The sequence below is a fragment of the Magnolia sinica genome, chromosome 2 (assembly GCF_029962835.1).
Source record: "Magnolia sinica isolate HGM2019 chromosome 2, MsV1, whole genome shotgun sequence".
Taxonomy (NCBI): domain Eukaryota; kingdom Viridiplantae; phylum Streptophyta; class Magnoliopsida; order Magnoliales; family Magnoliaceae; genus Magnolia; species Magnolia sinica.
Window position 1 is genome coordinate 12,843,846 of NC_080574.1, and position 20,490 is coordinate 12,864,335.

Below are 20,490 nucleotides of genomic sequence, written 5' to 3' on the forward strand. Positions count from 1 at the left end.
TTATTCTAGCTGCACAAAACAAATAGACCGTGACATTAGGATGAGTATGCTTGCGAGATGGCTTCAGAATATCCAAGAAGCACAAATGCAACAAATAATCATGCACCTTGTATTAACCGTCACAAATTCATATAAGCATGGTAAGGGTCATGAATTAATAATTTCAAAAAACTAAAACAAAATTCAAGTTAGAATCAGGTTTCAAAGTAAATGAGCTACCATAACAAGGAATGGTTGTGGTCATATATACATACATCAAGAATAACATCAATCAATTGTTCGAAAACTAAGATTTTGATCAAAACTCAGCATACTCACCTGGGATGGCTGGTGGACCGACCTTTTGTCAACAAAACTCAGACTTTGTGTAAAAAACTTGACTCACCAATCTCTCCCAGGTTCAACTAAAAATTACAGTAAATAGCTAGCAGTTTCAAAACTCACCATGTTGGCCCTGCCTTCCCATCAATGATTTTGAGATGCTCATGGAGTTCTTAAATGTTGATCTATGATCCTTCTAGCCACAAAACAACTACTCATATAGAAAAAGACCACACATGTGAGCTCAGATCTCATTGCTGCAGGTCATACATTAAATTAAAACTTCGAGTACAAAGCACCGTGTTACAACAAAAACTTGGGTTCTCTCCAAACCCAATAAACATAACGACATGAAGGGGTGTTCTACTTTTCCCAAGCACCCATGTCACTGAATGTCATGTCCATTTCTTCATCCTTCACGCCTAAAAGCTTCAGTAGACTAGGAATATCTACAGGATCTGGTTCCACACTAACATCTTGCGGCGGCACCGGTTCCCCAACTTTCTCGGGTTCCCCAGCTTTCTCAGTTGCAGCTTGAGATTCCCCAAGTCCCTCAGAACTGCCAACACCCATTGCAGGGTCTTCTACATGATTTTGTGTTTCTACGTTCGTTTCATCACCACCAACCGGTTCCCACACTGGTTCTTGGGCCGGCACTTCTCCTAGCTTCTCAGATTTCACCTTCCTGACTGTTTGCTTCTTAGCTTTCTTCACTGCTTTTTTCTTCTTTGGGGGCCGCATGCTGATGGGCACTGCAAGTAAAGGTTCGCCAGCGTCCATATTCACCTTTGGGGGCGGTACATTCCTCGTCTTCTTCCTACTCTCCCCAGCTGATTCCTCAATCCAATCTGGATTGTTCAATGAACCCCCTTGTGGGCCCGCCGTCTTATTTGCTGCAGTCGCATTCCACATTTCCCCCAGCTGAGATCCACCGGGGAACATTGGAAAGAAAGGCTTCCAAGAAGGAAAACCCATGTTCTGCCCGCTTCCCAAATTAGGCATAAAAGAAGGGAATCCTTCAAACCCTAAGCTTGAATTGGGGCCCCAAATGCCCAAAGGGAAGAAACCCCAAGAACAGTAATAGGCTTCCATTCCAGGCACGATGGGCGGAAGTTTCGGAATTGGCTCCGCATGGAACCCACGTTGGCATTTCTGACATCGGAGCCTACAGTTCTCGTACTCCTTTGCATATTCATAGAGATTACAACAGTACGGGCACGAGGTCCAGAATCTAGCATCTGGGTCTTGTGCAGAAGCCTTTCGTGTTTGGTACCGCCTTGAATTCTTCAAACCACTGGAGGTCGAATTCGACGCAATGTTCAGCTCCTTATCGTAGAGGGCCCGTCTGGCAGGGTCCGACAGGACGGCCCAAGCATCGACAACGAGCTTGAAGGCGTTGTCAGCGCCGATAGATCGGTTCTTGTCAGGATGTAAGAGGCGGATGAGCTTGTGGTATTGCGTTTTCATGGCATCCGCGAGGTCAGGAACAGAATGGGGATCGAGTTGGAGGATGGCGTACCAGTCCATGTGGTTGTTTATGCGCTTCTGGGAGGCGAGGAGAACGTCGATGATGGCGAGGATCTGATCTGCGCCGTTGAGGGTGGGGTCGGACTGGTGTGCCCGTAGGGCGAAGTTCTTACTGCCGATGAGATCTCTGGCCGTGAGAAGCTTCTCGGCCACGCCGAGTGAGCGTTCTGCTTCAGCTCGGCTGCTGATCTTCTCCATTTCCTTTCCTCTCTCTCTCTCTCTCTCTCTCTCAATCTCTCTCTCTCCCCCCTGTGAGAGGAGAAAATGGTGGAGGAAAGTCAGTCTCTCACAGGCGTAATTTTAAAGGAGTTATTTGAGAGAGTGTGATGGATGATACGCAGGCACTTGCATTTGCTCACGTGGCATACAATAAAACTTATTTTTTAAGGCCGTCCATTTCAGCTGTTGAATTTGACCGCCCATTGTATATCATCTAATCGGCAAGGTAACGCATATCGGGTACCAGTTCTGAGTGACTGCGTATCATCTATCATACTCCGCCGGAGCATAAAGTTTTTCGCTCAAAGAGGTCAGATCCTCTGTTGCACCTGTGTTCTTTAAGTCGGACACTGCCTGCCATCTGTCACTCGTGAGCGTGAAATCCAACTAGACTCGCTCGTCACACGTGCCGCCGGGTGCGAGACCCGAGTCCCTTGTCAGCTAGATCAGTTGGCCTGAAAGGGTAAGGAACTTCGATACACTGCCATACGCACGGCTTGCGTCCAACCCCCGTCTAGACAGGGCGCTGTGGGGCCCACCGTGATGTAAGTGTTTTATCCACGCCGTTTGTCGTTTTTATCAAATCATTTTAAGGTATGAGCCAAAATCTGAGAAGGTAGAGGGCTTAAGTGGACTACAAAGTGGGGATTGAACATCCACCATTAAAAACCTCTTGTGAGCTGGAGAAGCTTCGGATAAGCTGATATTTGTTTTTTCACTTCATCCACACATCTACATGACCTTATGAATAGGTTAGATGGTTAAAAAAACATCACGGTAGCTGTTAGAAAGGTTTCAACGGTGGATGTCATTATAACTGCAGCTTCCTTTGGTATGGTCGACTGGAGCTGTGGACCTGCTTAATTTTAAGGTTATACCTTAAAATGATACGAGAAAAGTGATGAACGGCGTGGATAAAACACTTACATCACGGTGGGCCCCACAGAGCCCTGCCCTGACGGTACACAGGAGTTGTATACCCCGTCTAAGTAGAATCTACCTCAGCTAATGGTGGCCCCCACTCTGCATAGGCCGTTAGATGATGGGTGGACATCAAATGAATGGTTTTGAAACAAAGAAATTGGGTTCGCCTAAACATACCCCATCTAAGTGGGTCTTATTATTGGAACGGTAACATTTTTTTAATTTTTATATTTTTTGAAACAGTCTAACGTGAGTATTGCACGTGTACAATTATTTGTGGGAGTGGATTTGCTATTACCGGGTGTTATTCTAGCCGTGTGGGGCCATGAATATCTCCATCCTTTTTCTGAGCTCATTTCATTTCGTAAGTTTGTTCCAAAATTTAGGCAGATCAAAATCTCCAGTAGTCAATGGCCATTAAAATTAATATTTTCACTCCATTCAAGTTTGTCTCACCTTATTCATGAATTATATGGAAGATAATGTCATAGACTTTTGTTTCAGTGGTCCCTTGACAGTTTTTAATGGCGAATGTTTAATCATTACTATTTCCTGTGGTGTAATCCACCTGAGATTTGGATCTGATTAAATTTTGGGACCACTTTCTTAAATGGGCTGGAAATACTTATGTAGAGCATTGATATGTAACATATTATCAAGGCTTGCCTCACGGGTGTTACCTGGGTAACACCCAATCCTCTCCCATTATTTGTGCATGAGTATCAACCATCACGCTATGCCAGAGTATTAAACAAGTCGTCATACCGGCAGTAGAAAAAATTAGCACGGTAGACATTTATCTTTCATGCGGTTTTTTTTTTTCCCCTGAACGGTCGGAAATTTATATTACGAAATTAGATTTTTCAGGTACAGAAGAGGTTTTGGACGAAAATACTTCTAGCTTTCGGGTAAAAGTAGTTGAAAAGGTAGAGGTATTATTTCTAGCTTTTAGGTAAAAGTAGTTAAAAAATTAGAAGTATTTTTATCTTTATTGATTTAGCCATACAGGTAAAAGTCTATATTATTAAGATAGGTTTGTTTGGATTAAAAAAAGAAAAAAGAAAAGCGGATGGATGGTTGCATATATGGTAAAAAATTACGTGAAATAGAAAAAATTAGGGCTATGATAGCGCTATGATAGTTAGCTACTGCAGCAGATGGATGCTGGAAAGGAGTGCATGTGCAAGATCTGAGCCGTGAACAGAAATTGACCAACGATCCATATTCTACGTAGATTCAGTGTCCCACCTCATGATCAAATTGGCCCAAGTTTTAGACATGGTATAAATATACAGTCTCGATTTCCCTAATAAGCGTCTCTGATTTTTTGCTGGCGTGTGAGGCAGATGCCATGTAGAAGTACACTCGAGCAACTGCCTTCGGCATATGCTTGCTGCAGTTACTTTTCGGGACCACCTCCTAAGTCCTAACGCCGACCATTTTATATCCAACCGTCTCTTCGGGGACTTGCACCGAGGTCGACACTGCGTTGACGTGGCAAAGTTCTGTGGTACCCACCATGACCATCCATCCATTTTTCTAGATCATTTTGGGGCATGAGCCGTAAAATGAGTTAGATACAAAGCTCAAGTGCTGAAGATTGAACGTCCACAATTTAAATCTTGTTGTGTGCCAAGAAGTTTTAGATCAAGCTGGAATTGGTGTTTTTTCCTTAAATCCAGGTCACCGTACACTTATGAATAAATTGGATTGCAAATAAACATTATGGTGGACCGTAGGAAGGTTTTAGTGGTGGATGTTATTGTCCCCACTCTTTTCTGTGTTGTGGTCGACCTGAGCTTTGGATCTGACTCATTTTTGGGTTTATGCCCTAAAATGGTCTGGAAAAATGGATGGAGGGTGTGGATATGACTCGTACATTATTGTAAGCCCACGGAACTTTGCCACGTCAACACACTACCGACCTCGTGGTGCATATGAATGCTTTAGCCCGCCATTCACATTCAAAAATAAAAAATAAAAATGCATGTAGCCTACCAAATAAACCGTATGGATGACTAAGACACGGTAAAATGTGGCGACTTGGTGGGTCCACACCTGTATGTTGAGTCAGACAATCATTTTCCATTGCTTCCAGCAGTGTGGCCCACCTGATGAGTGGATGGCCTGGGCTTTTTGCCAAGGGATCTCATTGTGGGTCCTGCCACTTTCATAGCACTGACATCCCACACATGTTGGCGGTAAAGATGGTATGGTACCACAAGCTGTTGTACCTTGTGTGTATGTCATCGGTTCTCTCCCAAGAAAAGGTTCAAGAATGGGACCCGTCGTGTGACGTGCAATGCATTTCCTTCGTTGGATCAAATTAGCCAAAGCGTTTTAGAACGCCCATTTCTCCTTTCGGGAATTGAACTAACACAGTGCTGTTATTTGTCTCGGACTCAGTTGGGTGCGACTGAGATGAATTGACTCGGACTCTGTGAAACCCGATTCGGTTTGACACTATTTACCCCTCAGGACACCCCGACTACAGCAAGTCGCAACTCCAATCAGAGCCGAACGTGTGGATCCAAAGTGCCAGTCTTTCAACCATGTTCAATCCCCAAGGTAGAAATAGAAAAGTTAGGTGTGGGCGTATATCAATAAAGGCCCAGAAGTTATCATTTCCTTGGCAAAAAATCAAAAGTTAAAGAAAATCATGAATGAGTTACCAAATTTCTAACGGATTTGCACGCATGGGAAAAATGCTAGTCATGCCAATGGAATCCATTTTGGCCAGAGATAAATATATAAATATATTGGTAAATGGTATTATGAGGTCCAAATCATGGGAACTTCCCATGAGGTTGAGCTCTGTGGGCCTCACCATTATCCGTGCATGCGTGTGTGAAACCTCCAGTAGCAGTGTTTGCTTAGGCGGACATGATCGGATATGGAGTTCTTTTCTTGACGAATGCAGCTCGCCGTAGCATTTCCTGTCATGAAATCAAGCAACATCAGAGTATAGATTTTCATGAGAATGTTTCTCAGTAGAATAGTGAAAGTTACAAATCATACCTGCCTCCTCGGATTCCTTCACAATGAATTCTCAATCCTGGGGGAGATTTGACTGATGGAGACAAAGCATTCACCCTAAGCAGCATATGAAAGGAAGATGACTCAAGGGAATTGCACTGCGTCACAATCAAGGTTCTGCAGAGATAAAGCCGCTTTTTTTTATCCAGGCCCACAACAAAAGATAATAAAGCTGATTGAATACATTCCTCAAAACAGGTGAACATGGACATCAATGCAGCAGCGTTCCATGGACCTCTTTTCATATACCATCAACCCTCTAGCTGTCAAAGACATGCAATCAGTCCAATTTCCAAACTATGCCGAGTCCACACCAGGCCCCACGATCTGAATTGTGCAGATCATGCATGGAATATTTGCAGCAGACCTCTTTAGGTTTCCAAAGGTTGCCCGTCTTGATAACCGCACATTAAATAAAGGGCTTGTGTTATTCTTAATACTCGAAATCATCACACCTGAACGTAACAAGAGCATCACTCATATCCAATAGCAAAACATTCGCAACTGTCAAAAAGTGAATCATAAGGGGTATATCTGTCAATTCATCATTGAAATGGGTGGGTGCATCACCTTGAAGTAATGGGAACGTAACCCTGTAAAGACAAAATACAGATACATTGGAAAAACAATATCAACAAACCCCCCTGATACATTGGAGAAAGAAAAAACCTGTTTTACAAAACAACATGCATGGCTATTTACCAAAATACCCACTACATTCATGATCTCACATCTTTCAGTGCTCCCCCTTTTTCGAGCTCGCCAATGACATCCCGCAGCGATGGCACTTTCATTGCCAAAGTCCTGTATAGCCTTGAGTACCGGGCCCGTGTCCCATCAGCAGTCCTTGCCAGAGCCAACAAGCTTAGAGCCTCAGGGAGCTGGCTAAACACCTGCTTCATCTCCTCCAAGCTCATGTTGGCAAGGACATGTGGCCTCGGAACAACCCGTATGATCTCACCCCCTTTCGGTTCCTGCACTCGTGTGTCTGCTTTGATGACCAGCTCAGAATTGGAGTTTGCTCCGCATTTGATGATGAACGGAGTAGTCGAACCTGTGTTGAACTGCAGCACATTCCACTGCGCCACTTCAGTCTCCCCACCAGATGCCCAATCTGTGGATTGTTGGAGAGTTCGCCCTTCCACTTGCATAGGATCCTCTTTTTCAGGAACAGCCTGCATGTTCATCACACAGTGGCAAATTAGGACTGATGCCAATGAGTACTGAACAGTATCAAAAGTGTTACATCTCTGTCACCATGCCAAAAGAGTTTCTGCGACTAAATGGAGAAAGATATGCTGCTCAGTTCCCAAAAACTTTTTAGAAAATCTAATTGAGCCGGAGATGCACCAAGGCTAGGACCACTCGACTTGGGCTCGGCTTGACCCGAACCCGAATGACCCAACCTGAGTTTGGGTCAGGTTAGGTTGGATTGTCAATGTCCTTGGGTCAGGTTAGGTCGGGTTAGGAATACTTATCATGCATACTTTTGTCAGGTCAAGTTGGATCAAGTACAGAGGAAGTTGGGTCATTGTCAGCTTGGTCACCTTGGGTTGGAATTCGGATCTGGTCGGGTTGCAGATTGGTTCCTCTTGAGGTCAGGCTCAGGATGACCCTCAATTCAACCCAACCCGCCCGAGTTGCACCCCCAGCCAGGGCCAAGCTTCTGAAAGGTCGAAAGTATGAACCAAAGCAAAAGTGTGGCCTATGCTAATGTCAAGAGTGGCTATTCTAATGCAATCTCAGACCCTTGAATGCAAAACTCATTTGTTTTTATTCAATAAAGTCATTATATATATATATATATATATAAGAAGAATGAGCGAACAAACAGTGGCTACCTACAGGGGTTCACAGCTATCGACTTTTTGGATTTTGCCAATTGCAAAATTGAAGTTTTTTTTAAAAAAAAACCATGTTCACACATATCAGTTTCAGCTCTAATTAGTCATGAATACAGAGGGATGGGTGCACAAAAATAAATAAATGAATAAATAACCTGTTGTTAATTATAGACTGTGTAAGTTCCCATGACAAACTACAACTGTAATTTCATATCGACATCTGCGTAAGTTTGATTGTGTTCACCGACCTTGTTTAGCGCTGCATCCTCTAGACTTCAATGGTTCACAAAATCCCGTTTGCAGGTAGTGCACAATAGTTGTTCTAAGATGCAGTGAGGGCATTGTTCGAAATATCCCCGATATTATCAAAATATTCCTGTTATTATCCTTATCTCTAGCTCGGCGATACTGATAACACTAGCGATACCGATAACATTGGTAGTATCAGAAATTCTAGGTATCAGCGATGTATTGCTAAGTATGAGTCCTTCAAGACAGAGGAGGTCGCCTCCAAAGCGAAGTTTCTTATATCAAATCTTTAGAAGATTGTAATTTTTCCTTTTTTGCTTCAGTTGTAATTGGTTCTTGTGCCATCTCGGCGCTCTCTTAACAAAACGTTTCGTTGCTCTTAAAAGAAAAGGGAACATACCTCTACTGCAGTTCGAGCATCTGCTATCTGCCTCTGGGCACATGGATGGTCAATGCCTAGAAGTGAAGGCATCCGTTCCGAGAGTTCATCAAGAGAGGCAAGCAATGTTCTCTTCTTGGTTTTGGTCAGTGAGTCTTGAGATACTTGCCTCATTATATCCTGTGAACATAAAGAAATGGGTGAAGTTTTCAGACATTCACTTGAACATTAATCCTGCCATTTAATGAAGATAGATTCAAATATTGAGTTAAAGAGCAGCAGACCTTGACTTGTTTCAAGATGCCATCAAGGGATATGAGAGATGCCAGCCGTGCATCTTCAGCTGCAGTAGAAGGATTGCGGATAGGTGAACCACCTTCTTCTTTTGTCAGCAAGGCAATATCACTTCGCATTTGTTGCAAAATCTTATCACAATGTAAAAAAGAAATAAGGTCCCTACTCAAGTTGGGCAAAATAAGATAATATCCAGAAACATGTGGAACATAACCTTAGAATGATAGAAACACATGCTTGTCACAGTCTGCAGAATTGTTGAAGCAATTATCTAAAATTTCCAAACCAAAGTTGGAAACTCAACAAAATGGGGATCCAAACCAAAAGGCGAAGATGGCACTTTCATCTAGCTTAGGATCGTTGATTGACCGTTAAAGCAACTTTGCAGATCATTTCTTAAATGACAACAAGGGTTCATAAGCTATAACCTTCATAACAAGTTCCTCTAGCCATCAAACTTATTTGGTCAAACATCAATAACAATAACGGCTGGACCTTTGATCATGGTCAGTATTCAGACTCAAACTATCTTTCAAGTTTCCCAGTTTATGAAATGAGGCAATCATGACAAACGAAAATAGTTCATACTATTCAAGATATGGAGGTACTGGAAGTCCAAATATCATCCAGAAGGATGCAAGAAATGCCTTTGCTCTCCAGATGAAAAACCCAAAACATCATGCCCACTAAATCAATGTTGTCAAGGATGTAATTGTTTATGTGAAATAAATTAGCAAATAAGTAATGATTACGTGGCATTTGTCATAGATTAACATGCATTCACTTGACATTTGCACATCTATTGCAATTTATTTCGTACTAGAATCAGATACTCCACACCTTACAAGAACTTTCAACCAAGGTTTCAGTCCCACTTAGGAATCTCACTCCAATATCACCTCTGGCACCTAAAAATAGCTAATAGCATGAGAATATTATGACAACCAGCACCACCAGAGCTAATGGCAAGGAAAAACTGCCCAGTAATCGACACCTCCCGATTGATCATGAGGAAGGGGAGTGGACTAAGGTTCTGCCTAGAAGACGTAATCAGGTCCCGGCAGGTAATAGTCGCAGTAAATATGCCCATTATCCTACCATTTTCATTAAAGGCTACCCGCAAGGATGGTATCCCATTAATCTTGAAAAAGTATTCGGCCGAGCGGGTGCAGTCATGGATGTGGTAATGCCCAGAGATAGAAATAGCGGCAAATATCGTGGTTTCGTGTTAATCCGCATGAGTAGCGAAATAGAGTTGGCAAGAGCGGTGGATATGCTCCATGGCGATAGCTTCGATGGCAGGAAACTATTAGTCCAAAGAGCTAGATATGGCCCTGAAACACTTCCCAATCCTCCCATCCGTAGACACTCAGCTCCTAAGCCTAACCCCATTGCGAATTCCCAACAGCAAAACTCTACTCCCACTACAGCCGGTACTATCTATGTTCCTGCTCCATGCCACTCCTTCAAAGATGCTCTAGTAAACGGTAATAGCACCCCCAAAGATCCTTCCTCTTCTTCTCCAACGTTAGAGGAACCCATCTTCAACTCGTCTCAGCAGTCTGCCAAAGCAGATGGAGAAGATGTATCAGTCGGCACCCTTACTATAGATCAAGTTAAGTTTGAGAAAAACAGAGCACAACTGGCCAATTCCGCAGTCATCATCACGAATGAGGGAGCGTCTATTCCCATCATCAGGGACTGGATCAAAGAAAAAACTGGATTTCAATACGGGAATTCCGATCTTAAACCCATCAGTTCTAATGCTCTTTGAGTTAAAGTATGTCCAGGCCTTACCCGCGATTTTCTTTCGACAGTGGGGAATATTCACAAATCCGGTCCGATTGCTAATATCATGCCATGGGAGGAATTTTCCATTTTCGGTAAAGAAAATATATGGGTTCTCATATGGGATGTTCCGTTGGAATTTTGGTATGACGAATTCCTTATATCGGCAGCATCCACTCTGGGTTTTATTCTGGAAATGGATTCAAAAACTCAGCTAGGGGTAGCGCTTGGCGTTATCAGAGCTAGAGTCCGAAGGAAGAAAGGAACCCCCCTTCCCGACCACATACATGTTAAGGCGGATAATCGAAAAGTATTACTTCCGGTCCAAAAGGAAGATCCTCATTCCAATCATCTCAGGTGGGGTGATGTTTGGAGTGCCAGAGACATCGGCCGCTTCTCACCGAAGCAATTCCAGGAACACAACAGAGAAGATGGAGCACTGTCTCCATGTACCGGCGGAGCACCGAAGTAGGGTGCTTTCAAATCGCCTGCTACCGCAGTCTGTCATGATAGAATGATGTCGTCCTCCGAGCCACATGGCAGCTCCCCGAGACCTCTCTCATTCCGTATTGCTGACGGTTCTCATTCCGTGGGAGAGAAGTTCGGGCGCCTTCCGGAGTTAGCAACAGGTGGATCGAAATCTACGACCCTCCTACGATTGGAGGATCCGACGAAGGAGAGGCAGCCACGCAACATGCCTCCATTCCACTTCCCGAAAGCCTTCATGATGACAACTCTTCGATCTCCTCCGGACGTCACGTATCCTCTGCTATTTCTGAAGATTGCATTAGATCCGTTCATGTGGATGCCCACACAGCTTCTCCGAGACTCACATCCCTAAACGAAATCGGGTCAGTGGATCCGAGTCTGTTTTCGACCCGAATCCGCCTTCCTCATAGCAAATGGCCCACTCTCACAGTAGTCAAATCAGTTCCTCTCAAACCCAGTCCTCCGCCTATCGTATCCCAATCCTTCGATACCACTTCATACCCCCACTAAAAGCCCATCTCAATATTTACCCCCTTCATCTCATCATATCCATCCGACGCCTATGGAAGACAGTCAATCCCGCGGGGATTTTTCGGAGAGTTATTTCAGAATCACAAGGCGCTTCGTCCTGCCCTTCATCTCCTTCCACCTCAGCATCCAAGAGACGGGATTGGGCAGACCTGGGACCTCTGACTCTGTTCCAAGAGGAGTGTCCTAGTGAGATCATCATCGCTGAACCACTCCAGATGAGAGCAGAACCCTCCCATCAACAGATAGACAACTCGTTGTTATCCACAGAGGGCAAAAGTTGTGAGGAAATTTTTGATAAAATGCAAAACACGAGGTGGATCAGGGATGCTGTCGGTCGATCTCTAGGCTTATCTTTCGGCGACAGGACAGAAGACTATATTGGCCTGTTCCAATACATTAAAGACAGAGGAAGACCTCTTCCTCCGACCAAGAATCCGATTAAACAACCGAATCGTTCCTTCTCCAACAGGGAGCTCTTCAATCTGCAATCTCAGTCAGTGACATCTCCCACGTCTACCTCTAGAAGCAAAAGAAAGGGTGCTCAAGGCAGAGTGGTTTCTCAATGAAAATCTTTTCCTGGAATGTTCGTGGGGTGGGCTCCAAGCAGAAGCGGAGCCTCATCAAGGAATCCATCAGGCGTAAGAACCCGGACATCTTATGCCTTCAGGAAACCAAAGTCCCTATTTTCTCTGATAGACTCCTGGGTACATTATGGGATGCCAACGACGCCAAATTCGTGACTCGGGACGCTGATGGCTCTTCAGGAGGCATTCTTATTGCCTGGAAATCAACTCAGTGGGACTTGCAGCATTCGGTTACGGGCATTTATTCGGCAGCAATCATCCTCCAAGATAAGTCATCCAATTTTCGTTGTCTTATCATTGTTGTTTGTGGTCCTAATGATGATTCTGTTAGGTAGAATTTCTGGGATGAGTTGACAGCTATCAGACAATCATTTTTAGGTCCCTACTATTTTGTGGGAGACTTCAACGTGATCCGATTCACAGAGGAACATTCCCGAAAGAGGAGAGCAAACCCGGCCATGCTCGCCTTCTCGGACTGGATCCAGCAACAGGAGCTGGTCGATCTCCCTCTCTCTGGCGCCAAATTTACATGGACTAATGGGCGCCGAACTCCAATTCAATCCAGGCTTGACAGGTTTCCCCTGTCCACAGAATGGATCGATGCGTTTCCATCTATTAGCCAGATTGCTCTCCCCAGATTGACTTTCGACCACTGTTTGATTCTTTTATCGTGGGACGGCGATAACTGGGGCCCGAAACCGTTCAAATTCAATTCCGCCTGGCTTGCGATTGATGGCTTCAAACAGAGAATTGAGGAGTGGTGGTCGTCCTTTCAAGTTGCCGGTTTTGCTGGTCACAGTTTGCTATGCATGCTTAGACTTTTGAAGGAAAAAATAAAAATCTAGAAGGAAGAGGAGCTTCGAAAGAGAGATCAAGAAACCAAAGCTCTCTTTTCGGAATTGCAGCTAATAGACTCTAATATCGACAGCACCGAAATTCCTCTACGTATCCTATCCAGACGCATCCAGATTATCCAGGACATATCCCCCAGGGCTCTTGAAGATGAAATTTCTTAGAAGTTGAAAGTGAGGGCAAAATGGATTGCTAGGGCGACAGAAACACGAAGTATTTTCACAACATTGCTAGTATGAAAGCTCAGGCCAACGCCATCATCAATGTTTCAGTTGATGGAAGACAGATCGATGATAAGGATGAAATCGCTGCTTGCGCAGTCACTCACTTCAGTTCCATCTACACTGCGGAGGGCTGGAATAGACCTCAACTTGATGGTATTCCATTCCACTCCCTTCAAATCGCTGAAGCGGATCTGTTGGAAATTCCTTTCTCTAAGGAAGAAACCTTAGCGACTATCAGCGCGATGGGTGGAGACAAATCCCCAGGCCCCGATGGATACCCCACGAGCTTCTTCCAAACCTTTTGGGACACGGTTTGTTGCGATATTATGAATTTTTTACATGAATTCTACTCCAGGAGCAAGTTGTCTAAAGGTTTAGGTGCTTCTTTTATTGCACTCCTTCCCAAAGTGTTCGGCGCTTCTTTGTTTACTGAGTTCGGGCCCATCAGCCTCATTGGCAGCCCCTATAAAATCCTGGCTAAAATCCTATCCTCCAGACTATCGTCAGTCATGGACAAACTCATTTCCAAATATCAGAATGCCTTTATCAAGGGAAGACAAATCATCGATGGTGCTTTGATTACTAACGAAATCCTTCATTCTTGCCACAGGTCGGGGAATAAATATATTTTTCTCAAATTGCATATTGAAAAGGCGTATGATCATTCTGATTGGGACTTTTTATACTATATGCTCGATCGGATGGGTTTCGGTGATAAGTGGAAACGGTGGATCAAAGCTTGCGTCGAATCGGCCCATTTTTCGGTCCTTCTAAACGGCACTCCCAAAGGTTTTTTCCAAAGCTCTAGAGGGCTACGCCAAGGCGATCCCCTCTCTCCGCTCTTATTCCTCATGATTGGAGAAGCCTTGTCCCAAATGCTCATTAAAGGTGAATGTGCCGGTCTCTTCAAAGGAGTATCGATACCAGGAGTAAATTCGTCAATCTCACACATACAATTCGCTGACGATACCCTAATCACGATGGAGGCAGACTTAGTTTCTTTGGAAAATCTGCAGACCACCTTAAGATGCTTCGAGGCGGTCTCAGGTTTAAGAATCAATATGGCCAAATCCCGAGTCATCGGCGTCAATTGCTCTGATGACGACTTATCCTCTTATGCAAACATCTTCGGCTGCTCGCCTGCTTCCTTCCCAAGTATGTTCGTGGGCCTCCCGCTTACGTTAGGCCCCCATCCGAAGCCCATGTGGGACAGAGTGGTAGAGAAATTTCACAAAATGCTCGCCACATTGAAGGGCCGCTATCTGTCTATTAGGGGAAGGCTCACTCTTATTAAGGCAGCGCTGTCCAATATCCCCATCTATTTTATGTCCTTGTTTAAGTGTCCTTCTCATGTTCTAGATAAAATAGATAATTTGAGAGGAGACTTCCTTTGGAGTGACAAGGAGAATCAGAAAAAAAATCCATCTGTTGGACTAGAAAGAAGTTTGCTCTCACTTCAAGGATGGTGGAGCAAGCATTAGGAGCCTAAAGGTGATGAATCGTGCCCTCCTTGGCAAATGGTCTTGGAGGTTGGGAATAGAGACAGACGCTCTATGGAACTTGGTGATCAAAGGAAAATATGGGTCGTCGCCTGGCAGTTGGTGGACTAAAGATTCTTCGCGTTACAGAGCTTCCTCTATCTGGAAAGGAATTTTACGTGCAAAAAAGTCGGTGGTGCAAAATATCGAGTATCAACTCAGGAACGAAGCAGCAATTAGATTTTGAGAGGATCACTGGCTCGGCGAAACGGCTCTCAAAAATAGATTCCATAACATCTACCACATTGTTGTTATCAAAGCTAGCCCGATTCACTGTTTCTTCTCTCAGACCGATTCCGGCTTAGCATGGGAAATAAGTTGCACTAGGAATCTGAACGATTGGGAGGTGGGGGAATACGCCGATCTTCTCAATTGCCTCTCAATGGTGTCGCCGATCCGGAATGAGCCAGATAAATTATTGTGGAAGGGGGATAAATCTAGCCTTTTCTCCGTGAGGTCGCTTTACTCTCTCCTTTCTCCCTCCACAACCCCAGCTCCATCGGCGCACCCTTTTATTTGGAAGTACCAGGCTCCCCCCAAATTTATCTGTTTCGGCTGGCTAGCGGCTAGGAATCGAATTCTAACGGTTGCCAACTTGAAGAAGCGAGGCATGCAACTTGCTAATATCTGCCTTTGCTGCATGAATGATGAAGAGACGGCCGACCATTTGCTGGTCCACTGTGCGTTCATTTCTCACATTCTATTGGATTTTTTCAAAAGATTTGATGTCTGCGGGTGTATTCCTGAGACCGCCTCTTCCTTAACATCGTACTGGCATGGGTTTAAATTAGGGAAGACCAAATCGCATATTTGGAGAATGGCAATCCTCGCTATTTGGTGGGCTGTTTGGACGGAAAGGAACGACCGATGCTTCAACAACACTCAATCTTCAGCTCAAGCAGTGGGTTCTCAGGCTAAAAAACTTCTTATCAAATGGGTGGCCAATGTTTCTAGTCTTAAGGGCTGTAATCTTTTGTTTTTAGGCTTGTAATCCTGGTTCTGCCATCTCAGCAGAACTTCTTTGTTTGTTTTTTCTCTTTTAATAAATCGTTACTTCTGGAAAAAAAAAAAAAAGAAGAAGAAGCTAATAGCATGTCTACCATGTCCAATCAATATCATCTTCCTCCAGACCAATTCTATACAGTATTAGCTGGTTGATTATCGAATTTATGAACTTGTTATCAAATTTAGAAAATTCAACGTTTCACGAGTCAGATTGCATATAAACCAATTTTCAAACTAATAATAATATTAAAACATGTTTCAAAATTCAAAGCATTGTTTTACAAATTTATAGACTCTCGTGGATGGTTGTGTTTCATGACTTGGTTCTTTTTTTTAAAGCATCACCTCTCTCAATAGCCAAAGTTGCAACTTAACATGCCCCCGCTTCGTGCAATTAAGGGCCAGTTTGTTTTTCAAATCCCACGGTAAATGCAATGTAAATGGGTAATTATTATTTACACATGTATTTACACCCAGTAGCCACCTCTTGACAATGACCTGACGTTGACAGGAATCTTCTTTGAAAAGCTCTTGCACTGGAATAGAGAAGGCGGAGATTTTTTCCACCAAAATATGTGGGGAACACTGTTATGTATGATCTGAATCCACACCGTCCATTCAGTTTCCCTCTCATTTTAGGGCATGAGCCCAAAAATGAGACAGATCCAAAGCTCAGGTGGACCACACCACAAGAAACAGGGGGAAATGAATGCTTACTGCTCATTTTTTTTCTTTGGGGCCACGAAAGTTTTACATCAAGCTTATTGTTTTTGTTTTCCCTTCATCCATATCTGTGTGACGTTATGAACAGGTTGACTGGAAGGTATACATCCCTGTGGGCCCTAGGCTCATTTAAAATTTCAACAGCAGGCGTTCAATTCCTCGTGTTTTCTGTGGTGTGGACCACTTGAGCTTTGTATCTGCCTCATTTTTTGGCTCATGCCCTAAAGTGAGCACGTATAACATATGGTCCGCGTGGATCAGACACATGTATAGCGATGGGCCCCACAAAATTTACCACCATAATTTTGGTAAGATGACACTGTTTTGCGCCACGGTTTTTGACGTGAAATTACAACCTCATTTCCTCTTTTCCAATCAGGTAGAAAAAGTAATAATTGCTCATTTACTGTGAATTTGGAAAACAAACAGGCCCTAAGAGAGAGACATCGTTACTCGTGCAAAAGAGACTGACCAAGAAAAACAGACTTGTATACTATTCAATAAGAGAGTTGTGTGATCACTTCTTCTGTTTACAAGGCAAACAACAGGTTACCAACAAGCATTGACTGCTGCGAGATAGATTGTCAAGGTGTTAAGATGATGCTAATCTGATACATGATGTCAAAATGTTATCTTTGAACAATACAGACATTCAAGAGTAAGAGCAAACTAAGAAATAGCAGGAGAACATTGCCATTGTTGTCATCATAGAGTTTTACAGTTAGTTGGGTCAGCTTTACACATTCAGCTTTGCCAATCATTACTATCTAAGGCCACATACTTGGTAAGGGAACAAATGTAATATCCTTTCTAACCACCTAGAACCATAATCAACCGTAATCAAAGTTCCCCACTTTGGGGCCGTCTCGAATTTTCATAGTACATAGCTGAGCAATCTCAAAGATATCTGCATCATCTCATCTCCCCTATCAGAGCTACTCTCAAGGGTCCATTTGGTGTTGATTAAAGAAGCAGTTTGGGGTGATTATATATTCATAAAACCATTTAGTTAACAATTAAACATCTTTGGTTAGGGGCTGCATTAAGTGATCGTTAAAAACAATTAATGACAAAATTGCTCTTTTAGCGACTTGGAGACATTTCCAATACAGTTTTTTCACTATACGTGCAGACCCTCATGTGAGGGGGTGGAACACATGTAGGAAATCCGTGCTTACAGCACACATATCAGAGATCAAGGCCATTCATGAGGTAGGACCTACTATGAACATGTCAGATACCAAAATCATGGTAGCATACTCATCGAGTGAGGGAAACATGCATATTCAGATCTCGACTGTTGGACCTTTTTTCTAACTGCCCATTTTTCTCATACAAGTTTAATCTGCATGATCAACAGGTTATCATCATTTTTGGTTCATGGCACATTCACAGCGTACCATATGATGAATGGCCTGAATCTCCGATACATGTGCCATCCACCTGATATGTGGACACATTTTCTATCACCTCAAATGAGGACCCACTCCTTTTGTGAAATAATATGGCTCTTTTTGTAGGGGAGTTATTTGGTACTTTGGCAAGGTATCACGCTTGATAGTTGATACACATGCACAAAGAAATTGCACAAGTGGCATACATCAACTCAAATAACTAATCAAATTGTGAAACTCATTGTCTAAGTCACAGCCCCAAAATCAGATTGGTTGAACAATCTTAACCTCTGATTTGTGGACACTTGCTGGTTGAAATAGAATCTTTGGAGAGTCCCCAATCCGATAGTCAAGTGGTCAAATAAGCTTTGAAAATTGTTTTGTCTGCAATTTCTAAGCAATTTCCAAGTGCGTGCATATCATCCATCATATTGCTAGAATATCAAGGTTTTACCCTTTTGTAGGATCTTTCCAAATCCGATTCCACGCACACAGTGGCAAAGCTCTATAGAGGTTTGATAAGCCCATGCATGTACCAGGCATACTGTCTACACCACATCACACGTGCTACCATGGTAGAAATGCAATATCAAAGCAATCCATCAGACGGGTCCAACCGTCAAGATGTTCTCGTCCAAAAATTCAGGCCAGTGCACTAATCAGGTGGGCCATGATGTTAGAAACAAGTGGATGGCTTATAAAAGTTTGAGCAAGTTTTTTTCTAAGCCGTACATCTGTTTCATAAGCATGCTCACCTGATTGGTTTGCCGACCTGATTCTTGGGCCAATGCATTAACATGGTTGGCTAATTTTTATTTTTATTTTTTCATGTATGTTTACCAAACATGTTTAGTTTTGCACAAGCAATTCTCAATCAATAAAAAATGTTACGGAAGTTTTTATTGTTAATCAGCTCTGCACTTCCTAGAGCCACACCTTAGGCTACTTCAAAGACATAAAAGAAAATGCATTTTGTACTGTATCAAAATGAGGACAAAGATTCTTTATGACATTCAGACTTAGTTAGAGCAACTTTCAGCCACACAAGAAAGAAAAAGTTGGGATGAAATAACACGTGAGGAATGCTATTCATATTTTTTTCTATTTTATGTGGAGAAGATGGCTACCTTCCTTCTCTTGTGGTCAACAGACTCAAGAGCAGAACGCAGCTTATTTACTTGCACCGAGTCTTCTGCCTCCTCCGTTGCCAAGGTGCCTGCAATATCCTAATCAAAGACCAGAAAATCAAAGAAAGGTACACGCGCTTTCTTAATTCAGGCAAAATTAGAAGCATCCTTATAAGCACACATTTAATTTTTATTATTATTATTTTTTTTTTTAAAAAAAAACAAAGGTATGACTGCTTCTGGTACTGATTTTAAAGGGGAAATATTATAAGGTGTGCAACTTCTCTGCAAATGACAATGTGAGACGTGCATGGAAAAGGCTCAATTCCACAATAGGTGCCAAGTGCAAAAAACATGTGCTTTCGATGCAAGCACTTCAAGCATCAATTCAAGTGCAACAAATAAGCCATCCAGCTACCACCCTATTGATGGTAAGCTGGCAGCATGGGGGGCCTAGCCATTCCATTTCTGTCATCTTATTAAGTGCCCCTAGCAGAAGTTTCACAGAAGTAAATTAGGTCAAAGAACTTCACCACTAAAATATTCCCTGGAAACCACCATGAAATGAATGCTAGGACAATGTGACTTCACTAGATTCTCAATAAGAAAACAGAGAACTGCTGCAGGAACTATGAAGTAAATCTATGACTAAGCACGTAATGCTTATAGCGAGTTAAATGTAGAGCTTCTCTTTAACTGTTACATGGTCTATTAAAATTGTAAGCAGATGAAAATGAATAAAAATAGTTTTTTTTTTTTTTAAAGCAGTTTGGTGCTGTTTGGTAAACTGAAAATTAGGGTCTGAAAATTAATTGAAGTGCTGAAAACTTAAAGTGCTGAATTTTAGTACTCATAAGTACTGAAATATATGTTTGGTAATTTGTCTGAAAAAAAGTCCTGATATCTGAAAATAAGAACTTTTTTCACAAAAATCTGTTTGGTAAACACAAACCACAAATGTCTGAAAATTGGCAACTTGTCATATTTGCCCCTATTGTCTCAATTTCTATCTTGTGTAGAGTATGAGACGAAACCTGTTATCGCCATTGCACAAAATTTGGCACACCTATGTCCAATCCACATACATCTCTCAAACATATCCCTTTCTATCATAACCATTTGAATGGTATCCTTGAATTGGATAGTTAATAGGAGAAACACAACATCTCACATTTAATTGATAAAGGCCGATTTGAAGGTTAGGCTCATCTTTTCTTCTTCTTTTTGCATGGTCCATCCACAGCAGACCCCATGTTGACAGTATTGTTGATCATGGAATCGGTGGGCTCACCTGTACAAGGTGCACTATAACTTGTACTGGAGTACTTGATGGAGACATCGGAGGACCTACTTGGGTGTACTAGAGACGGAGACGACCACACACATCAGCGCAACTTTCTTTGTTGATGAGATACGAGTTCTAGATGGGGCCCGCCAGGCCA

At 42.9% G+C, this 20,490-nt stretch overlaps 2 protein-coding genes across 3 annotated transcripts in view; both read right to left on the reverse strand.

Annotated features, from left to right (window-relative positions):
* Nucleotides 1-565: 565 nt before the first annotated feature.
* Nucleotides 566-2,138, reverse strand: LOC131235398 (uncharacterized). The gene has a single exon (XM_058232576.1). It carries the CDS (start codon nucleotides 2,044-2,046, stop codon nucleotides 685-687), a length of 1,362 nt encoding a protein of 453 aa, XP_058088559.1. The 5' UTR covers nucleotides 2,047-2,138; the 3' UTR covers nucleotides 566-684.
* Nucleotides 2,139-6,542: 4,404 nt separating this feature from the next.
* Nucleotides 6,543-20,490, reverse strand: part of LOC131235407 (kinesin-like protein KIN-14B) — a 60,312-nt gene continuing 46,364 nt past the window's right edge. The window contains exons 20-23 of one of the 2 annotated variants that reach the window (XM_058232586.1): nucleotides 19,049-19,147; nucleotides 8,784-8,924; nucleotides 8,521-8,679; nucleotides 6,543-7,202 (exon numbers count right to left, since the gene is read on the reverse strand). In XM_058232586.1, coding sequence (XP_058088569.1) covers nucleotides 6,747-7,202; nucleotides 8,521-8,679; nucleotides 8,784-8,924; nucleotides 19,049-19,147 — 855 coding nt within the window. In that variant the 3' untranslated portion in view covers nucleotides 6,543-6,746. Of the gene's footprint in view, nucleotides 7,203-8,520; nucleotides 8,680-8,783; nucleotides 8,925-19,048; nucleotides 19,148-20,490 lie in introns of those variants that run through there. The other variant, XM_058232590.1, reaches the window with a different exon arrangement.

What these genes read in the sequence shown, in the direction of transcription:
- LOC131235398 (XM_058232576.1), bottom strand. Translation starts at nt 2,046, where the DNA reads ATGGAGAAGATCAGCAGCCGAGCTGAAGCAGAACGCTCACTCGGCGTG.